Here is a 15,389-nt window from a genome sequence, read left to right on the forward strand (position 1 = left end):
TTTGCAGACGCATTTATCTCATACAGACTGGCACTTTCATGCATAATTGAAGAGATAACTTCCACGTAGTTCATGGACCGTGACATTCACCAGCTGGAGGAGCACTCCACCCCAGGCCTCCTGTTCCTCCTCTCTCTCCTGGTGCCCGGCCTGGTGGGCAGAGTACACCATGCTCAGGACGAGACTCTCAAACTGAGCATGAGTCAGCGGTCTCCTCCTCTGTCCCTGCAGTTCGGTCACCATCTGCTCCATGGAGCTCTGACTTCTGGGGATGTTGTCGTTGATCTGGGACAGGAAAGTCCGCCCCGCCTTCATGGACGCCAGCTCCTTGTCGAGCAGGACAATGTTGTTGTCCTGATCCATCTCCACCCCGCCCAGCAGGATCTGTGTGCAGGATAGAAAAAGACACGTCCATCACTTGCTATGTGAGTAAAACCTAACACTTTAAATGTATCTGCATGTCGACTTCTGTGAGCTCTGAAATGGAGAAAATACCTCAAACATCAGGTTTGCATCGGAGATTGATGAGCCAGTTTTATGAGAAGTTGGATTTTTGCCTGCAGCCACATCTGAAGTAGAAAATACTGACGTTTAACTGCAATATAATGAAATTAATCACCGGAGATAAACTAAGTGCCTACATGCAGTGACATCAGGGAACACAGTGTCTTTATATAACATCTTAAAAAATGTGTCCACATCACAGTGCTGTCAAAAGATCTTGTTTCTTCTTACCTTGCAGCGCAGACTCAAACCAAAGCCACAAAACGAGCTGAAGGCAGATGTGAAGTCGTATTTTCATATTTATTCTTCTTTTACCGACAGATAACACACCACATCCTTCTCACCTCTGCTCTCCCTCGTCTACTTTTGTGAATCCAGGCAAAAGCAGCTCAGCCTGAATACCGTACATTTTTTCATCTTGGAAAAAGGGACCAAAAGCCAGTTGGCTGTAATGCAGAGCAGACAGAAGTGCTCTTTTAATTCCTGCTTCTTTTCATCCACTGCATGAAGAACTTTGAGCTGGCAACACTTAAAAGTTCACAGAGCCAACTGACCTTCTTCACCATTTATTCTCCAGTTAGTACAAGCAGTTATGTGGATAATGCATTCTCCCAGTGTGTTCATGTTGAGCAATACAATATAAAACTCAAACAATAAATAAATATACAAAAACAAATATTAATAGCGTCAGTATCAACTAAGTGAGGGTAAGAGCCCTTCTCAAAATTATTAAGTCTGGAAAATAAAATGTTTTTAGGGGCATTTTGTCAATAATAATCTGGAGGGATATTGCAATTAATATAGTTAATTATTTCTTTGCTCAGTAAGGTAAGTATTGTCAAGTATTTGCAGCTTTTAGTAAAATGTTTGCCCCCAAAAATGAACTAAACACAATTTTTTTTATTTTATTTCATGATAATAATAATAATAACTTCCAACTTTACCAGACATCACCCTAATTGGGTGACACGGCTCTGAAAAGATATCCTACACTTCTTCACAATGGAAGAAAATGTTTTCTGCAGTCTGAGTATTTTTCTCCCAGAATTCATAGGTGTTATTATCGTAATTAAACTTCATGAGCAAGAATCCATTGGAAGGATGAATGTCATCGGACAAGACAAATATGTGCAATAAGCTTAAAACCCAACACAGTACGGTGTTATTTTATACAGTACATGCTGCAACAAAGGCACTGTTTTTAGAGTGTCATGCACAGTAATGGACTCTGAGTACATTTGTACATTTCACAAGGACTGTACTTAACTACAATTTTGAGGCACTCTACTTGAGTATTTCCATTTTCTGCTACTTCATACTTCACTACATTTTGATGGTAAATATTACAGGCCTACTTTTGACCCACTACAGTGATTTGATTATTCTAGTAACTAGTTATTTTGCAGATGACATGCTGCTCATTAGCATGATGTGCACTTTTAATTAATTCATTTTATGAGAAGCTGGATTTTTGCCTGTAGCCACATCTGAAGTAGAAAATAAATAAAAGTTTAACTGCAATATAATTGAAATTATTATTTTTTGCCTGCATATAATGACCCAGTGCACACAGTGTCATTATATAACACAAACATTTTTGTCCACATCACACTTCACTACTGCTTCTTCATACTTCTACCTCACTACATTTTGATGGCAAATATTGTAGGCCTACTTTTTACTCACTACATTTAGCTGATTACTTTAGTAACTAGTTATTTTTGCAGATTACATCCTTCATCATTAGCATGTTGTGAACTTTTAATTAATTTAGATTATTGACAGTCCGGTTAAAATAAAAAATAAAAAAAAAGACTGATTCTGTTAAAAGGAAAATGCTGAATATTGGATCTTGATCCATAAAGTATATTCATTCATGTAAATATATGTCTAATTGTACTTTTAATACTTAAGTACTTTTTTATTGACTTTTACTCAAATAGGCTACTCTTCATATGGGTGGCATTTTCTTCTCCCTAAGTATTACTTTAACATGATATCTTTACTTTTACTCAGGTATGACTTTTTGGTACTTTTTACAACACTACAATACAGCAGTATTTACATCAGGTAGAAAGGTAGTATTTACATTATAGCAGATGTAGTAACACAGCTCCACCACATGGCGGCGGTAGCGCCAGTAGAGACCAAGGGGGCGTCTTCGCAGCTGAACGATGAAAAAAAGTTTATTTACTTCCGGTGAAGAGTTCAGCTGCTCCTGAATGATAAATTTAGAGGAAATAAAGGTAACCACGCTTGTTTACTTGTCGCATTTAAGGCGTTACGACTCTTCTGTCTTGTTTACACTTTTAGTTATAACTCTGCTTCCACGATATCACGGTTGAATTGTCAGTCGCGGGAACGTTAGCTAGCTAGCTAGCTAGCTGCTGTGGGCGCTAACGCTAGCTGATCACAGCCGCAGATAACGGTAAAGACAACATGATTAGCGTTAGCGTAGCATAGCCAGTGTCACTAAACTGGATTATTTTTATTTTGTTTATGTTATTTTATTTCGGTTCTTTCTCTGAAATCGTCTCAGGTGTTGAGTTATATTGCGTTTTTCTGGTTGGTGTGTAATATTTTAGCTCTTCTAGTTAAAGTAATGTTTATTGGGGTGATAATATTAGAAAGGGCTTTCAGTGTAATACAGAACATTTTAACAGCAGCATTACGACAGTATCCAAAATGATAATAATACTGAATCAACGCCAAATCTAGAGGGATAAATCAGCTTATATTTGTTTATTTTTTAATATTGCATATTAGTATTTCGGCTGGTTATTAATAAGAAATTGCAGGGCAGAAATTGAATGCATAGATTGACCATTACAGACCACTGATGTGTATTTTTCAACTGTAAAACTGTCCTGTCATAATGTCCTCATGGTCAAAAATAATCAATCATAAAAAATATTCTTAATTATTCATTAAAAAAAAAATTTGGCAGATAAATTATCAGATTTTATACATACTCCAATATCATCATCATCATCGTCCATATGGGGCTTCAGTATCAGTCGGGCTGTAATCAGCTTCTCTAGAGAAGCTACAACATCTGAGCATTATTACCTTAATAAATACAGGGGTTTGTTGTACTTTTTTTGTATTAGACTGCATTAGTTTCACCGAGACGTGTCTTACAAACTGAAAACTGGGTGTGTGTTTTTCAGGCAAGAAGCAAAGATGGAGTCCAGCGAGGATGGGGGCCTCAGTGTCGGAGGCTCTGTGGGAGAGGAGAACTACTTCCTGGGATACACCTTCACCGACCGCTCCCACTCCAGCCGGGTGGTGAAGAGCATCATGGACCTGTGTCTGGAGGACGGCTTGTTTGCTGACGTCACCGTCACCGTGGACAGCAAAGAGTTTCACCTGCACCGGCTGGTGCTCTCGGCACAGAGCAGCTTCTTCCGCTCCATGTTCACCTCCAACCTTAAAGAGTCGCACAACCGCGCTATTGAACTGAAGGATGTGGGCGCCACCGTCTTTCAGCTGCTGATTGACTACATCTATCACGGCACGATTAAACTGAGGGTGGAGGAGCTGCAGGACACCTATGAGATGGCAGATATGTACCAGCTGACTGCGCTGTTTGAGGAGTGCTCTCGCTTCCTCTCACGGACAGTCGAGGTCAAGAACTGCCTGCAGGTGATTCACTGTTTCTCACAAAACAGTCTTTGCTACATGGTTGTAATTGTGTAGTATCAGTTTCATGATTGCCTTTTTTTGTCCAGGTGATGTGGCTTGCAGACAGACACAGTGACCAGGAGTTGTATACTGCAGCCAAGCATTGTGCTAAAATCCATCTGGCTCAGTTGCATCAGACTGAAGAGTTTCTGAATCTGCCTCTCTGTCTTCTGTTGGACATCATCAAAGGTATTGACCATCGCTGACCTATCACTATGTGCCGTGATGTCTGAAACAGTGTTTTTCCATGAAGTATAAGCCACTACTGCAATTCAAATCATATCTTTTTTTTTCCCAAATCGTGTCCTTTTGTAAAAAATTACTTTAATTTCCATATGATATTAAGATGAACTAAGACATTGTCAGATAATCCATCCTGATGGGCATGACGTTTACTTTAACTTTGTCAGGCTTAAGTTATCTTCGCACCATAATGCAGTAGAACCTGGTAGGCTAATATGTCAAGTCTGCACTGCTTTAGCATCCAATGTTCATACATTCAACCCAAAGCTAAAACACAAATTATGTTCACTGTGACACTGTTACACATTTCCAGCTGAGTTTAGTGTTTCTGTACCCTTGAAATCCAGTCTTTACTGGAATGGCTGATATCCAGCTGTGGCCTATGTGATTGAAAAAGATGTAATTAAAAACAATAGAATGTTTGGGAAAGTGGTTTTCCATTACATCATCTGTACTTATTAAAAACAGTCACAGTCATGTGATGTTGATTACACATTTATGGGGCATTCTGGGAACTGAATGGTTGAGGCATTTATCAAGACCTCAATGCCATTCTGCCCGCCAAATGAGTAGTGTTATAAAAACAAAACTCATTTTATCAATGTGACTCACGAGGCTTTGTGTGTGTTTGTTTGTGTTCAGATGGCGTTCCGAGCTCACAGAATCCAACAGTGGCTATCGAGTCGTGGATAAACCACAACAAGGTGGAGAGAGAGGAGTTTTCTTGTATCCTCCAAGAAAACCTCAAGGTAACATTATTTCATGTAGAGCTGAGAAATATCATTGAAGAGGATGCTCTAATTTTATGTCTGTTGTAATAATTTGTATCTCAGGTGTCTGGTTTATCTTTATCTTGTGTATCCACAGGAAATCGGTGAGAACGTCCACATTTACCTGATTGGTAAAGAGGAAACGCGGACTCACTCCTTGGCTGTGTCGCTTCACTGTGACGAGGACGATTCGATCAGCGTGAGCGGTCAGAACAGTTTATGTCATCAGATCACTGCAGCCTGTAAACACGGAGGCGACCTGTATGTGGTGGGGGGGTCCATCCCACGACGCATGTGGAAGTGCAACATGCACACAATGGACTGGGAGCGCTGCGCCCCACTGCCCAGAGACCGCCTCCATCATACTATGGTCTCTGTCGCTACTGAGGACGCTATCTACTCACTAGGAGGGAAGACGTTGCAGGACACACTTTCTAATGCCGTCATCTACTACACAGTGAAGGACAACATGTGGACAGAGACCAGCCAACTGGACACGGCAGTGTCCGGAGCTGCTGGCGTCAATCTGGGAGGCACCATTTACCTGCTCGGAGGGGAGGAGAACGACATGGACTTTTTTACAAAGCCATCTCGACTGATTCAGTGCTTTGACACCACCTCCCAGAAGTGCCAGATCAAACCTTACATGCTGCCGTTCGCGGGCTGCATGCACGCCGCGGTCCACATGGACGTGATCTTCATCGTAGCGGAGGGAGACTCGCTGGTGTGCTACAACCCTCTGCTGGAGAGCTTCACCCGCCTTCGCTTCCCAGAGGTGTGGAGCTGCGTTCCTTCACTCTGGAAGGTGGCCAGCTGTAACGGCTGCATATACGTCTTCAGGGACAAATGTAAGAAAGGTGACGCAAACACATTAAAGTTTAACCCGGCCACGTCTGTCGTCTCCGTTATCAGAGGTATAAAAATCCTCCTCACAAACTGGCAGTTTGTTTTGGCCTGAAGTGTCGTCTGGATGTTCACGATCTCACCGCAGAGAATCAGGGAACACTGTTGGATAACTTACCATGACTCCACTGTTGAGACATCCTGAGAGGACCTCTAAATGTATTTACTCAGCTGGTTTCTATGTCACTCATTCCATTCTGACCAGTACAAACAGTTGCTGTGCGTGTGTGTGTCTGTGTCTCATTGTTAGCGGAGAGGTCAAACAATTTGTGATGATGCTGTAACCAGTTTTGAACTAATTGACATTGTTTTCCTGTGCACTGCTGGTTTATTGATACGCATGAACAACTTAAACTGAACATAAAACATCCTTCAGTATATTGTACGTGAATCAGTGTACCATGATGTTGTGGGTTAAATGTCCTCTGATGTCAAATTTTAAGTTCATAAACATGATGACGGACAATGTTTTTCTAACTTTTTCACAGTTTCTTGTCTTAAGATTGTATTTCTTGATGTACGATGTTCAAGTTAAACTGTTGACAGAAATGCTAAATATATTGATGTAGCTAAATGTTACGTCCTGTTAGTCTTCATGCACTAACTGTATGTCACTGTTGTGTTTATTACTGGGGATTTAGAAACTTTCATTCCTGCAATTATGCAGCGATGCATTTAGAAGAAATTCTGCACTAGCTCAACAAAGACATAACTCCCAACAGTATTTATCTTTGGTAATGCATCTTGTGAATGGCGAGGTGATAAAGGTGCCTGTTTTGTCCTTGGCGGGGGGTGGGGGGGGTGGGGGGTTGAAGGAGAGAAAGCTACTACAGAGAGGCCAGAACTTTGATCCCATTGATGTGCTGCAGGAGGCTGTGCAGCTGAAACCCAAACCCAGTAACATGTCAGACTTTGTGAACTATTCTAAGCATCAGTTGCTGACGCCAAGATGAAGGGTGGGGGTTTCTGGGGGCACATATGCGCCTCCATAAGAACTCCCAATAGGAACTGACGGCCACTACTAGCCTCATCTGACATGCAGTCCCTTAATGTTGGGCAATAAAGCTGTTTATAGCCCCTGTATCGCAGTTCACACCCCCACATGATGTGAGAGTCCGCTGGGATCCATTTGTGGATGTGTTTTTAACGCTCCAGAGGGTTGTAATGTAAAAATGTGCAGTCCAGTGTTTCAGCGAGTGCGGGTTGGTGTGAAGGTAGATCGCTAGGAGCTGTAGTGACCTTGGGACTGCTTGCCTAGGGCAGGACAGAATTCCTGAAGGGACACATGGTCTAGAGTGACAAGGCCATCTGCTGTAGCGCCAGCAGTAGGAGGAAGGTGGAGGGGGTCGGTGCTGAGAATTCCTCTTGCTGGGGTGTGGAGGGAGTAGATATTCTGGGATATCGCTGCTAGCACTCCGGTGGGAAACGTGTTTCTTTGGCATTTTTCAAGCGGAAATCTGAGGGCGAATTTTTTGAACGAGGGATCTTCACACGGTTAAATGGGGAAGGTATTTCTCCAGCTCTCTCTGGTGATAATGGTCTTGCTGTGTTGCCGTTTTACTTCGGTGGATCCAGTTTCCTCTCCGTCTCAGCACAGCCGGAGCTGAGAGAGCGGGATCCTGTAGGCCCTCTGGCTCCGACCCTCTCAGGAGGATCATCTTCAAGGGATCATCTTTGGAGTTGTACTGTGCATGGCAAGGATCTACTTTCTTGCTGCCTCACTGAAATTGCATGGCCTAAACGAATGAATATTTTTATGAGGCGCCTTGCACCAGAGATGGGCCAGGACCAAACCAAGCAGCAGATAGAGAAGGGCCTGAGGTTGTATCAGTCCAACCAGACAGACAAAGCCCTGCATGTGTGGACAAAAGTGCTGGAGAAGACCTCAGATCCTGGGGGGAAGTTTCGGGTGTTGGGGTGCCTGATTACAGCTCACTCAGAAATGGGAAAATATAAAGATATGCTAAAGGTAAGAACAGCCGACAATTTTAAAAGGTTTAATTTGGGTGAAATATGTTTTAATAGCTGTGTTGTCATGTGGATTTTAAATAATTCACACTAAGACATTTCTCACATTTTTAAGGCTGATCATATTTTGTTATGCAACCAGCTGTAGCGTGTGTGTGTGTGTGTGTGTGTGTGTGTGTGTGTGTGTGAGAGAGAGAGAGGTTGAATGCCACTGTATTGCCACTCAATTTTATATGTCATCATGTCTGCTACAGTTCATGCTGCAGCAGCATTTTAGCAGTGATTATTGAACGCAAGGAGGTCAAAAGTCACCTCCTTGGTTCCATTTACAGTGATCTTGAGAAGCATGGGTTAATTTGTGGCTTCCATGCGATGCAGAGTAAATAAGTGCCCTGCAACCTGAGTATCAGTGTGGGGTGTCTTGTTGACATAATTATCTTTACTCAAGCGGCACCCACTCTCTTTCACACAGCTTTAACGAGGACTTTATAAAGCAGAGGCCTTAGGTCTTTTATTTATTCTTTTATCCAGCCTCTAACTTAAATCAACTTTCCTGCAAGTTGTCCCTCACCTTACCCTCTCTTTGCAGTACGCTCTCGATCAAATCGACACGGCCAGAGAGATGGAGGACCCCGACTACTTGACGGAGGGATACCTGAACTTGGCGCGCAGCAACGAGAAGCTGTGCGACTTCCAGAAGACGGTGTCCTACTGCAAGACCTGCTTAAACATGCAGGGCACCACCGTCAGCCTGCAGCTCAACGGCCAGGTGTGTCTGAGCATGGGCAACGCCTTCCTGGGCCTCAGTGTCTTCCAGAAAGCTTTGGAGAGCTACGAGAAGGCCCTGCGCTACGCACACAACAACGACGACAAGATGCTGGAGTGCAGAGTGTGCTGCAGTCTGGGAAACATCTACGTCCATCTGAAGGTACTTCTGCACAGCAAATTCTACATCTTTTAAGTCATTGTCTGTTAAATTATTTATATATGAGATATTTTAGACAACGAGTCAGAGCTGTAAAAGATCTAAAATACTTTGACAGACCTCTCGGGTAAAACATTAAATGGATTGCACGTGCGTCTGTTTTGCACATTTAATAATACTGATGCCAGAGTATGATAACACTGCAGAGCATCCACGCAAACATCATCAATGGTTAGCTCATGTAGTGCGGGGCATTGTAAAACGAGGGCGGAGTGAGTCGGCTGGCTGGCGAGGGGCTTATGTAGTACCCTTGACATCGGAGATTTGTAAGAGTAATCCCTCGGCTTCCAGGGGAGGATTGGTTTCAATGGGATTGTGGTGAAGTAGCGTTTGAGGAATGCACTCGTATGTCACGTTATTTTATGACAGAAAACATATAATGTGCCTGATGAAAGATAAGATTCTCCAGGACACAGGAAGGGAAACACAAACCAAGAAGTCTGTGTCAGTAGTATCTAAATTGGACATCTGACTTTGCTGCCATTTGTGGGCAATAATTGGACATCAGAGGTCTTACTCATCAATAACCTCTGCCAACAGGACTACGAGAAAGCCCTGTTCTTCCCTTGCAAAGCAGCTGAGCTCGTCAATGACTATGGCAAAGGTTGGAGCCTCAAGTATCGAGCCATGAGCCAGTACCACATGTCTGTCGCCTACAGGAAACTGGAGCGCCTGCCAGACGCCATGGAATGCTGTGAGGTATTGTTTTATATAACCAACACACAAGAGATGCATCCCACAAAGACAAACTTACATAAGTCTGCGGAGAATGTCACAGTTTTTGTTTCCTCCCCCGACGCCTTTGACTGTTCTGGTGTCCGAGCTGCAGATACAGTAGATGTTTCTCTCTGGACAGGTGCAGGCGCCAGTTGTTGTGTTGCACCAGGCCTTAGACCTCGACAGAAATATGCTCACCGAGGTTTAAAGTGTTAATGAAGTGGGTGGCTTTAGTCTTCACTGTGTTCTAATAATGTACCGAGGGTGAAAAATATCTTGATGTCATTGCCTTGGAGTGTAAAAGTATAGTAACAAGACAGCAGGATGCGTTTCAGATTTATTACATTTGCCAAACGCTTTTAGCCAAACAATTTACACATCTCCTCATATTTACAATACCAGAGAAGAGAGGAGTCCTAAAGGTGGAACAACAGCGTGTCACGTTCTGCCTCTCACGCGGGTTTATGTGAAAATACACTGCTGAATGAAATAAGTGCATCCCTTTTGTGAAAGTAGTAATAAAATACAGCTGTCCGTTTTTTAATTGAAAGCAACCTTTTAAAATAGTTGCATCCATAATGAAACTTTTAGGATGCATATTATTTTTTATGGCTGTTTATAGTGTTATACTGCCAATTTAATTTGATTTTATCTCTCTAACGAACTGGAAAGAAATGATACAAAATGATTTCCCGTCATTCGATTTCAGCAGAGCTTTGGTACGGCAGGCGAGGAGGTCAGAAAAACTCTCTCCTCTAAAATCTGTCTTGCTCTTCAACAGGAATCGATGAAGATTGCTCTGCAGCACGGTGACCGTCCTCTGCAGGCTCTGTGCCTACTAAACTTTGCAGACATACACCGCTGCAGGCGTGACGTTGATGTAAGGTGCCACCATTTGTGCACACTTGTTGGGTTTCATTAGTTCATATATTTTTGTGCTTTCTCACTAAAACGTTTTGTCTGGGATATTTTCTATATACCGAGCTTTACTTTGGTGTTTCTCTTCGTCTATCTAGAAAGCATTCCCTCGCTACGAGTCTGCGCTGGCCATCATGACTGAGATTGGAAACCGTCTTGGACAAACTCACGTCTATGTGGGAGTGGCAAAGTGTTGGCTTGTGCAGAAAGAATTTGACAAGGTATCTATAATTAAAATACAAATTCCCCTTGCAAAACGAAATTGTTTCACCTGGTAACTCTGACACACCCTCCCTCATTCCTTATTTTACAGGCTCTTGATTCTTTGCAGCGAGCACAGGAATTGGCTGATGGAATTGGAAACAAGGTAACTGGTGTTTGCACAGGACACAAGACAAAACACACAAGTAGAGCTGCAGAGATTAGTCCTTTAATCGATAAGCCAATGAACAGAACATTACTTAGAAATTATTTTAATAATGAAATAATAATTTTAGTAATTTAATGAGCAGAAATGATGCACCAGGAAAATGTACTGTATGTATAAAAATTTTAAAATACTTCAAGGTCCCGAAAGATTACATTTTTTATCGTATGCACACAAGATAATTGTTAGTTTTACTTGTGGGGCACTTTACAATTTTGTCATTAGTATGAGTACACGATGACCTCACGTAAACCTCTGCTGAGCTTTGCACAACCCCAACCTGAGCACATCTCATCAGCAGCATAACTGAAAATGTCTGCAAGTGTCTTTGGGGATTTGAATTCATAACAAGGCCTCTTAATTAAAGAGCTGATCAGATATTGTGTGCATACCTCTGCCAAGGTACAACAGTCCCCTTTTATACTCACTCATAGATACAGCCACCTAATATGCCTGATTTTTCCCATCAAGATCCTTATTCCCTGATAAATTATGGAAAAAAATGTCAAAAAAGCAATCTCTCAATGTTTAATTAAGTGAAAAACAAATGCCTGGATCCGTCCTTTTATCCACATCCACACCAAAAGTTAATGGGGTCTGTTCTGGGCAGAGACTCTTCCTCCATCCAAGTTTTCGTGGAATTACGTTTAGTAGTTTTTGCGCAATATTGCTGACAAACCAACGAACCAACAAATGATGGCGGAGGTAACAATCTATAAATGTATCAATGATGAGAATAATCATTTGTTGCAGTCCGACACAGAACCTTTGTAAATCATACGAGCTAGTATATTACACACAAACACAGTCTACATGTGACGCTGATGGTCTTCCTCTGATATCTATCTGAAGCTGTGTACGCTGAAGGTGCACTGCCTGAGCGAAGGGATTTATCGAAGCCGGGGGCAGCAGGAGGAGCTCAGAGAGCAGGTGGTGAAGTTCCTGCAGTGTGTCGAGGAGCTGGAGCTCTACTGCGGCATGTGTGGAGAGTCCATCGGGGACAGGGACCAAAAACTGCAGGCCTTACCCTGTTCCCACATCTTCCATCTCAAGTGGGTGTTTTAGCGCATTGTACTGTCACCTTTCATTGTCTTTGACACATTAAGTTGAGAGACAACACAAATGATTAGGTGTAATTTTGATTTTGATGTTCTTCGCACATAACTTTGCGTGTAAAAGAAATGCTTGTTTCTGATCTGTTTTAAAGAGAAATCCAGTCAAAGACGACCTGTAATATTCTTTATTTTCAACATATTTACATGCTGACGTAAAGCCGTTGACACTCAGCTGTTTCATCCTTTCAGGTGTCTGCAGACAAACGGGACAAAGGGTTGTCCTAAATGTTTCAAGTCCTCCATGAAGCCTGGATTTGTGTGATTGTGAGACTGTGTTTGTGCGTTGGATCTGCAGACACAGGGCGAAGCCTCGCAGGCTCCTGACTGATCTGAGAGCAGCAGGCAGCCTCAGGATGTGCCGAAGATGTTTGAGGAGTAATAATCCACTGCTCTGTGCACAGGATGCTGAACCGAACCCAGAGTGTCGCAGAGTTCGGCTCTGAGGACACAATCAAGGCGTCCACCTTATTGAAAGACATCAGTCTGAGTGAGGAGGTGTAACTGACAGCGTTACATCTCCATATAAGCTGAAGAAGAAAGAACCTACATTGTCTCTGACGACTGGCCGTTTGTTGCAGAATTTAAATCAAGAGGAACATGGACCGTCCGAAGAGCATTTATAACTTGTACTTGCTATTTAATGCATTAGAATTGTTTATTAAAGTCAGTGATAACTCTTTAATCTTAGTCACAGGAATTGTTGTATTACCTTTTTTCACAACATACTCAACTGTTTTCAGATTTATTTTTTATCACAACACAGAGCCATTTTCTGAATTTACCTGATTTCATACATGGTATATTTATTATTGTATTCATGTACATACTATTCTCATGTTAATTTGTTTTGAAAGTTTGAGGTGTTTTGTAAAACCTAAAAAAAAAAAAAATGAAAATCTCTTAACCATTCAGAAACTAGTATGTCTTTACAAAACAGGTTCATGCAGCTGTTTTTTCTCCTTTTTCAGTGAGATTAAGGAGCAGGATCAACACACATTGTGTTCATAGAAATTCCTTTTCTGTCCATTTCTGGAAATGTTTTACTCTTAAGTGTGACATCAACATGATTTTGTTGAGAAGGAAACCTATTGGGAAAGGGTCTTCTTTGACCAATCACACTCATCAGATGATTATTTAGAGGAGTTGCATACAGTTTGTGTTAATCTAGTGTTTTCATATTTGTAGTCGTATGTAAATATTAATTAATGGTAAAATCTCAATAGTGGGATTGAGATGATTTACTTGCTGAGGCATTGTAAACCTGAGCTATCACATCATTTATTGTTGCATGTTTTACTCACAATGCAAAGCAACACAATTGGATTACATCAGATTATGTATCCATGAAACTGTTTTTACTTATTTCAGAATTGTTAATTATAGTATTTCTTAATATCCAGTTGCTTTTATCGTTCATATCCCTTATATATTAGTTCAACTTGTTTTAAACATTTTGTGATTTGAAAAAAACAAAAACAAAAAACAAAACCTTTTCAGTTAAAATCATTCTGGCTTAAACAATGTTTTTCACAAAAACTTTAATCTCCTACTAAATTTCTTTTCGGTAAAGTTTGGTACAGCTAGGACAAAATATTTAGCTATAAAAGGATAACTTCACTCATTTTACTTGTGGAAATAACTACTGCTTATGTCAAAAAAATAGCTGAAAGCCTTTTGTGGCGCTAGAGGAAGCTGCATGTAATTGCCTCAATTGATGTCACTCAGTAGCTAAATTGCATTGTGGGTAATGTAGGCACCAGGCTTTGAACAGCACTGTTGGACTCATAATGGACAGTTTAAAGACAAATTATCAAAATCATTACAGCAGAACGAGACATCGCCTTTTTTTTATTCCACGTTTTCTTCTTTTTAGAACTTGTCGCCTACATTACCCACAATGCAATCCAGAGAGTGTGCATGACATCACTGGAGGCAATTTATCAGATAACATGCAGCTTCCTCTGGACCCACGAAAGGCTTTATACTACTTTCACATATGCAGTTTTACTCCCCAAGACGTGTAAACACACTGCAATGTGTAGACTTTGGTGCTGCCCTTTGAGCTCTTTAGAAACACTTATAATCAAACTTGACGAATAGCTGTAGCTTTAAAATATTAAGTATTTAGATTCTCTCTCTGTTCAACATGTGAGTAAGTTGACTGCATTAAAAAAGAGAGAGACCCAATTAACTTTTACTGCACAAGCACTTATGTTTCTTTCATTTTGACCTCACTCCTGAACAGCACCTGTCTGAGGTCTCTGCATCCAAAATAATGCTGATTCTATGTCTGTTTACCTGTAGTACGATCGATGTATAGCAAAGATATTCTCGACACTTTTTACTCTTGGTTCTGGGGTATAAATACGATTTTACTGACAGCGCAGCCACTCATCTTTAATGGTTTAAACTACCTCTGTTTTTGCCTCTAAGTTTTGCCTTCCTCAGAGGATTAATGCAGTAATAAAACATTTAAATACTTGTAGAATTGTTATGTTTTTCTAGACATCGTGTTGATATAACCGTGATTTTATTGATTTAGAGTCTGACTAAAATGCATTGTTAATATATTTATGCATTGAGTCAAACCATGGTACTGTGTCGCGTATGGAAACATGGAAAATGGAAAATAAAGTGCGTTGAAAATGAATGTAAGTGTAGCTCTACCTTCTTTTTTTTCCATGATATACTGTATATAAATGTTTTAAACAGGTGTGACTCAGCATTGCCATAGGTGGTGCACCTAAAGGTCAGCAGGTGATGATATAAAATATGTTTTAACAAACATGAACTGGGTATGTAGACAGCTGAAACAATATTAGCCCACAGAACATATTTCCTCTCTTACATGCTGTGATTAGAAATTTAATTAAAATGTATTATTGGGTGCACCTTAATTATGTGCCAGTGTTCCTAAATGAAAAAGTTAGGCGCAGCAGTGTAAGAAGTTAGTCTGGAGCCCTGTTTATTTATTTTTCTCACTAATTTTGACACTGAAAGTGAATATCAGTCTTCTTCCATCACTTTATAAAAACAGGTGTACATGAAGTACATAGGACACATGATACGCGGTGAACCAGTAGTACTCGTTTGCCAGCATTGACAGAAGTTTCAACCATGCGTTCTGGGTTGCACCACCTACAGTCACTACCTGA

General features: G+C 41.2%; 3 protein-coding genes across 5 annotated transcripts; 2 read left to right on the plus strand and 1 right to left on the minus strand.

Moving 5' to 3' along the window:
- Positions 1-36: 36 nt before the first annotated feature.
- LOC141000913 (protein FAM180B) lies at positions 37-802 on the minus strand. Its single transcript, XM_073471800.1, has 3 exons — positions 736-802; positions 496-569; positions 37-384 (listed from the first exon to the last, which is right to left on the minus strand). The coding sequence occupies exons 1-3, from the start codon at positions 800-802 to the stop codon at positions 37-39; spliced, it is 489 nt and encodes a 162-aa protein (XP_073327901.1).
- Positions 803-2,705: 1,903 nt separating this feature from the next.
- On the plus strand, positions 2,706-6,683 carry kbtbd4 (kelch repeat and BTB (POZ) domain containing 4). 3 transcript variants are annotated; one of them, XM_073472125.1, is made up of 5 exons: positions 2,706-2,750; positions 3,675-4,149; positions 4,236-4,377; positions 5,074-5,180; positions 5,299-6,683. In XM_073472125.1, exons 2-5 carry the CDS (start codon positions 3,688-3,690, stop codon positions 6,157-6,159), a joined length of 1,572 nt encoding a protein of 523 aa, XP_073328226.1. In that variant the 5' UTR covers positions 2,706-2,750; positions 3,675-3,687; the 3' UTR covers positions 6,160-6,683. The 3 variants fall into 3 exon arrangements, with proteins under 3 accessions (XP_073328226.1, XP_073328225.1, XP_073328227.1); XM_073472124.1 differs by lacking the exon at positions 2,706-2,750 and adding an exon at positions 2,782-2,932; XM_073472126.1 differs by lacking the exon at positions 2,706-2,750 and adding an exon at positions 3,049-3,069.
- Positions 6,684-6,963: 280 nt separating this feature from the next.
- rapsn (receptor-associated protein of the synapse, 43kD) lies at positions 6,964-14,884 on the plus strand. Its single transcript, XM_073471288.1, has 8 exons — positions 6,964-8,073; positions 8,662-9,000; positions 9,598-9,756; positions 10,556-10,654; positions 10,791-10,913; positions 11,006-11,059; positions 11,972-12,171; positions 12,424-14,884. The coding sequence occupies exons 1-8, from the start codon at positions 7,849-7,851 to the stop codon at positions 12,494-12,496; spliced, it is 1,272 nt and encodes a 423-aa protein (XP_073327389.1). The 5' UTR covers positions 6,964-7,848; the 3' UTR covers positions 12,497-14,884.
- The last annotated feature ends 505 nt before the right edge of the window (positions 14,885-15,389 follow it).

The sequence above is a fragment of the Pagrus major genome, chromosome 8, assembly GCF_040436345.1.
Source record: "Pagrus major chromosome 8, Pma_NU_1.0".
NCBI lineage: Eukaryota > Metazoa > Chordata > Actinopteri > Spariformes > Sparidae > Pagrus > Pagrus major.

Bases quoted from the DNA above. Each gene is read 5' to 3' on its own strand.
- LOC141000913 (XM_073471800.1), bottom strand. From the start codon at position 802: ATGAAAATACGACTTCACATCTGCCTTCAGCTCGTTTTGTGGCTTTGG. The intron at 570-735 runs GTAAGAAGAAAC...TTTCTACTTCAG, and splicing joins GTTTGAGTCTGCGCTGCAAG to ATGTGGCTGCAGGCAAAAAT. The intron at 385-495 runs GTATTTTCTCCA...TCCTGCACACAG, and splicing joins ATGCAAACCTGATGTTTGAG to ATCCTGCTGGGCGGGGTGGA.
- kbtbd4 (XM_073472125.1), top strand. From the start codon at position 3,688: ATGGAGTCCAGCGAGGATGGGGGCCTCAGTGTCGGAGGCTCTGTGGGA. The intron at 4,150-4,235 runs GTGATTCACTGT...TTTTTTGTCCAG, and splicing joins AGGTCAAGAACTGCCTGCAG to GTGATGTGGCTTGCAGACAG. The intron at 5,181-5,298 runs GTAACATTATTT...GTGTATCCACAG, and splicing joins TCCTCCAAGAAAACCTCAAG to GAAATCGGTGAGAACGTCCA.
- rapsn (XM_073471288.1), top strand. From the start codon at position 7,849: ATGAATATTTTTATGAGGCGCCTTGCACCAGAGATGGGCCAGGACCAA. The intron at 8,074-8,661 runs GTAAGAACAGCC...CTCTCTTTGCAG, and splicing joins AATATAAAGATATGCTAAAG to TACGCTCTCGATCAAATCGA. The intron at 10,655-10,790 runs GTAAGGTGCCAC...TCGTCTATCTAG, and splicing joins GCTGCAGGCGTGACGTTGAT to AAAGCATTCCCTCGCTACGA.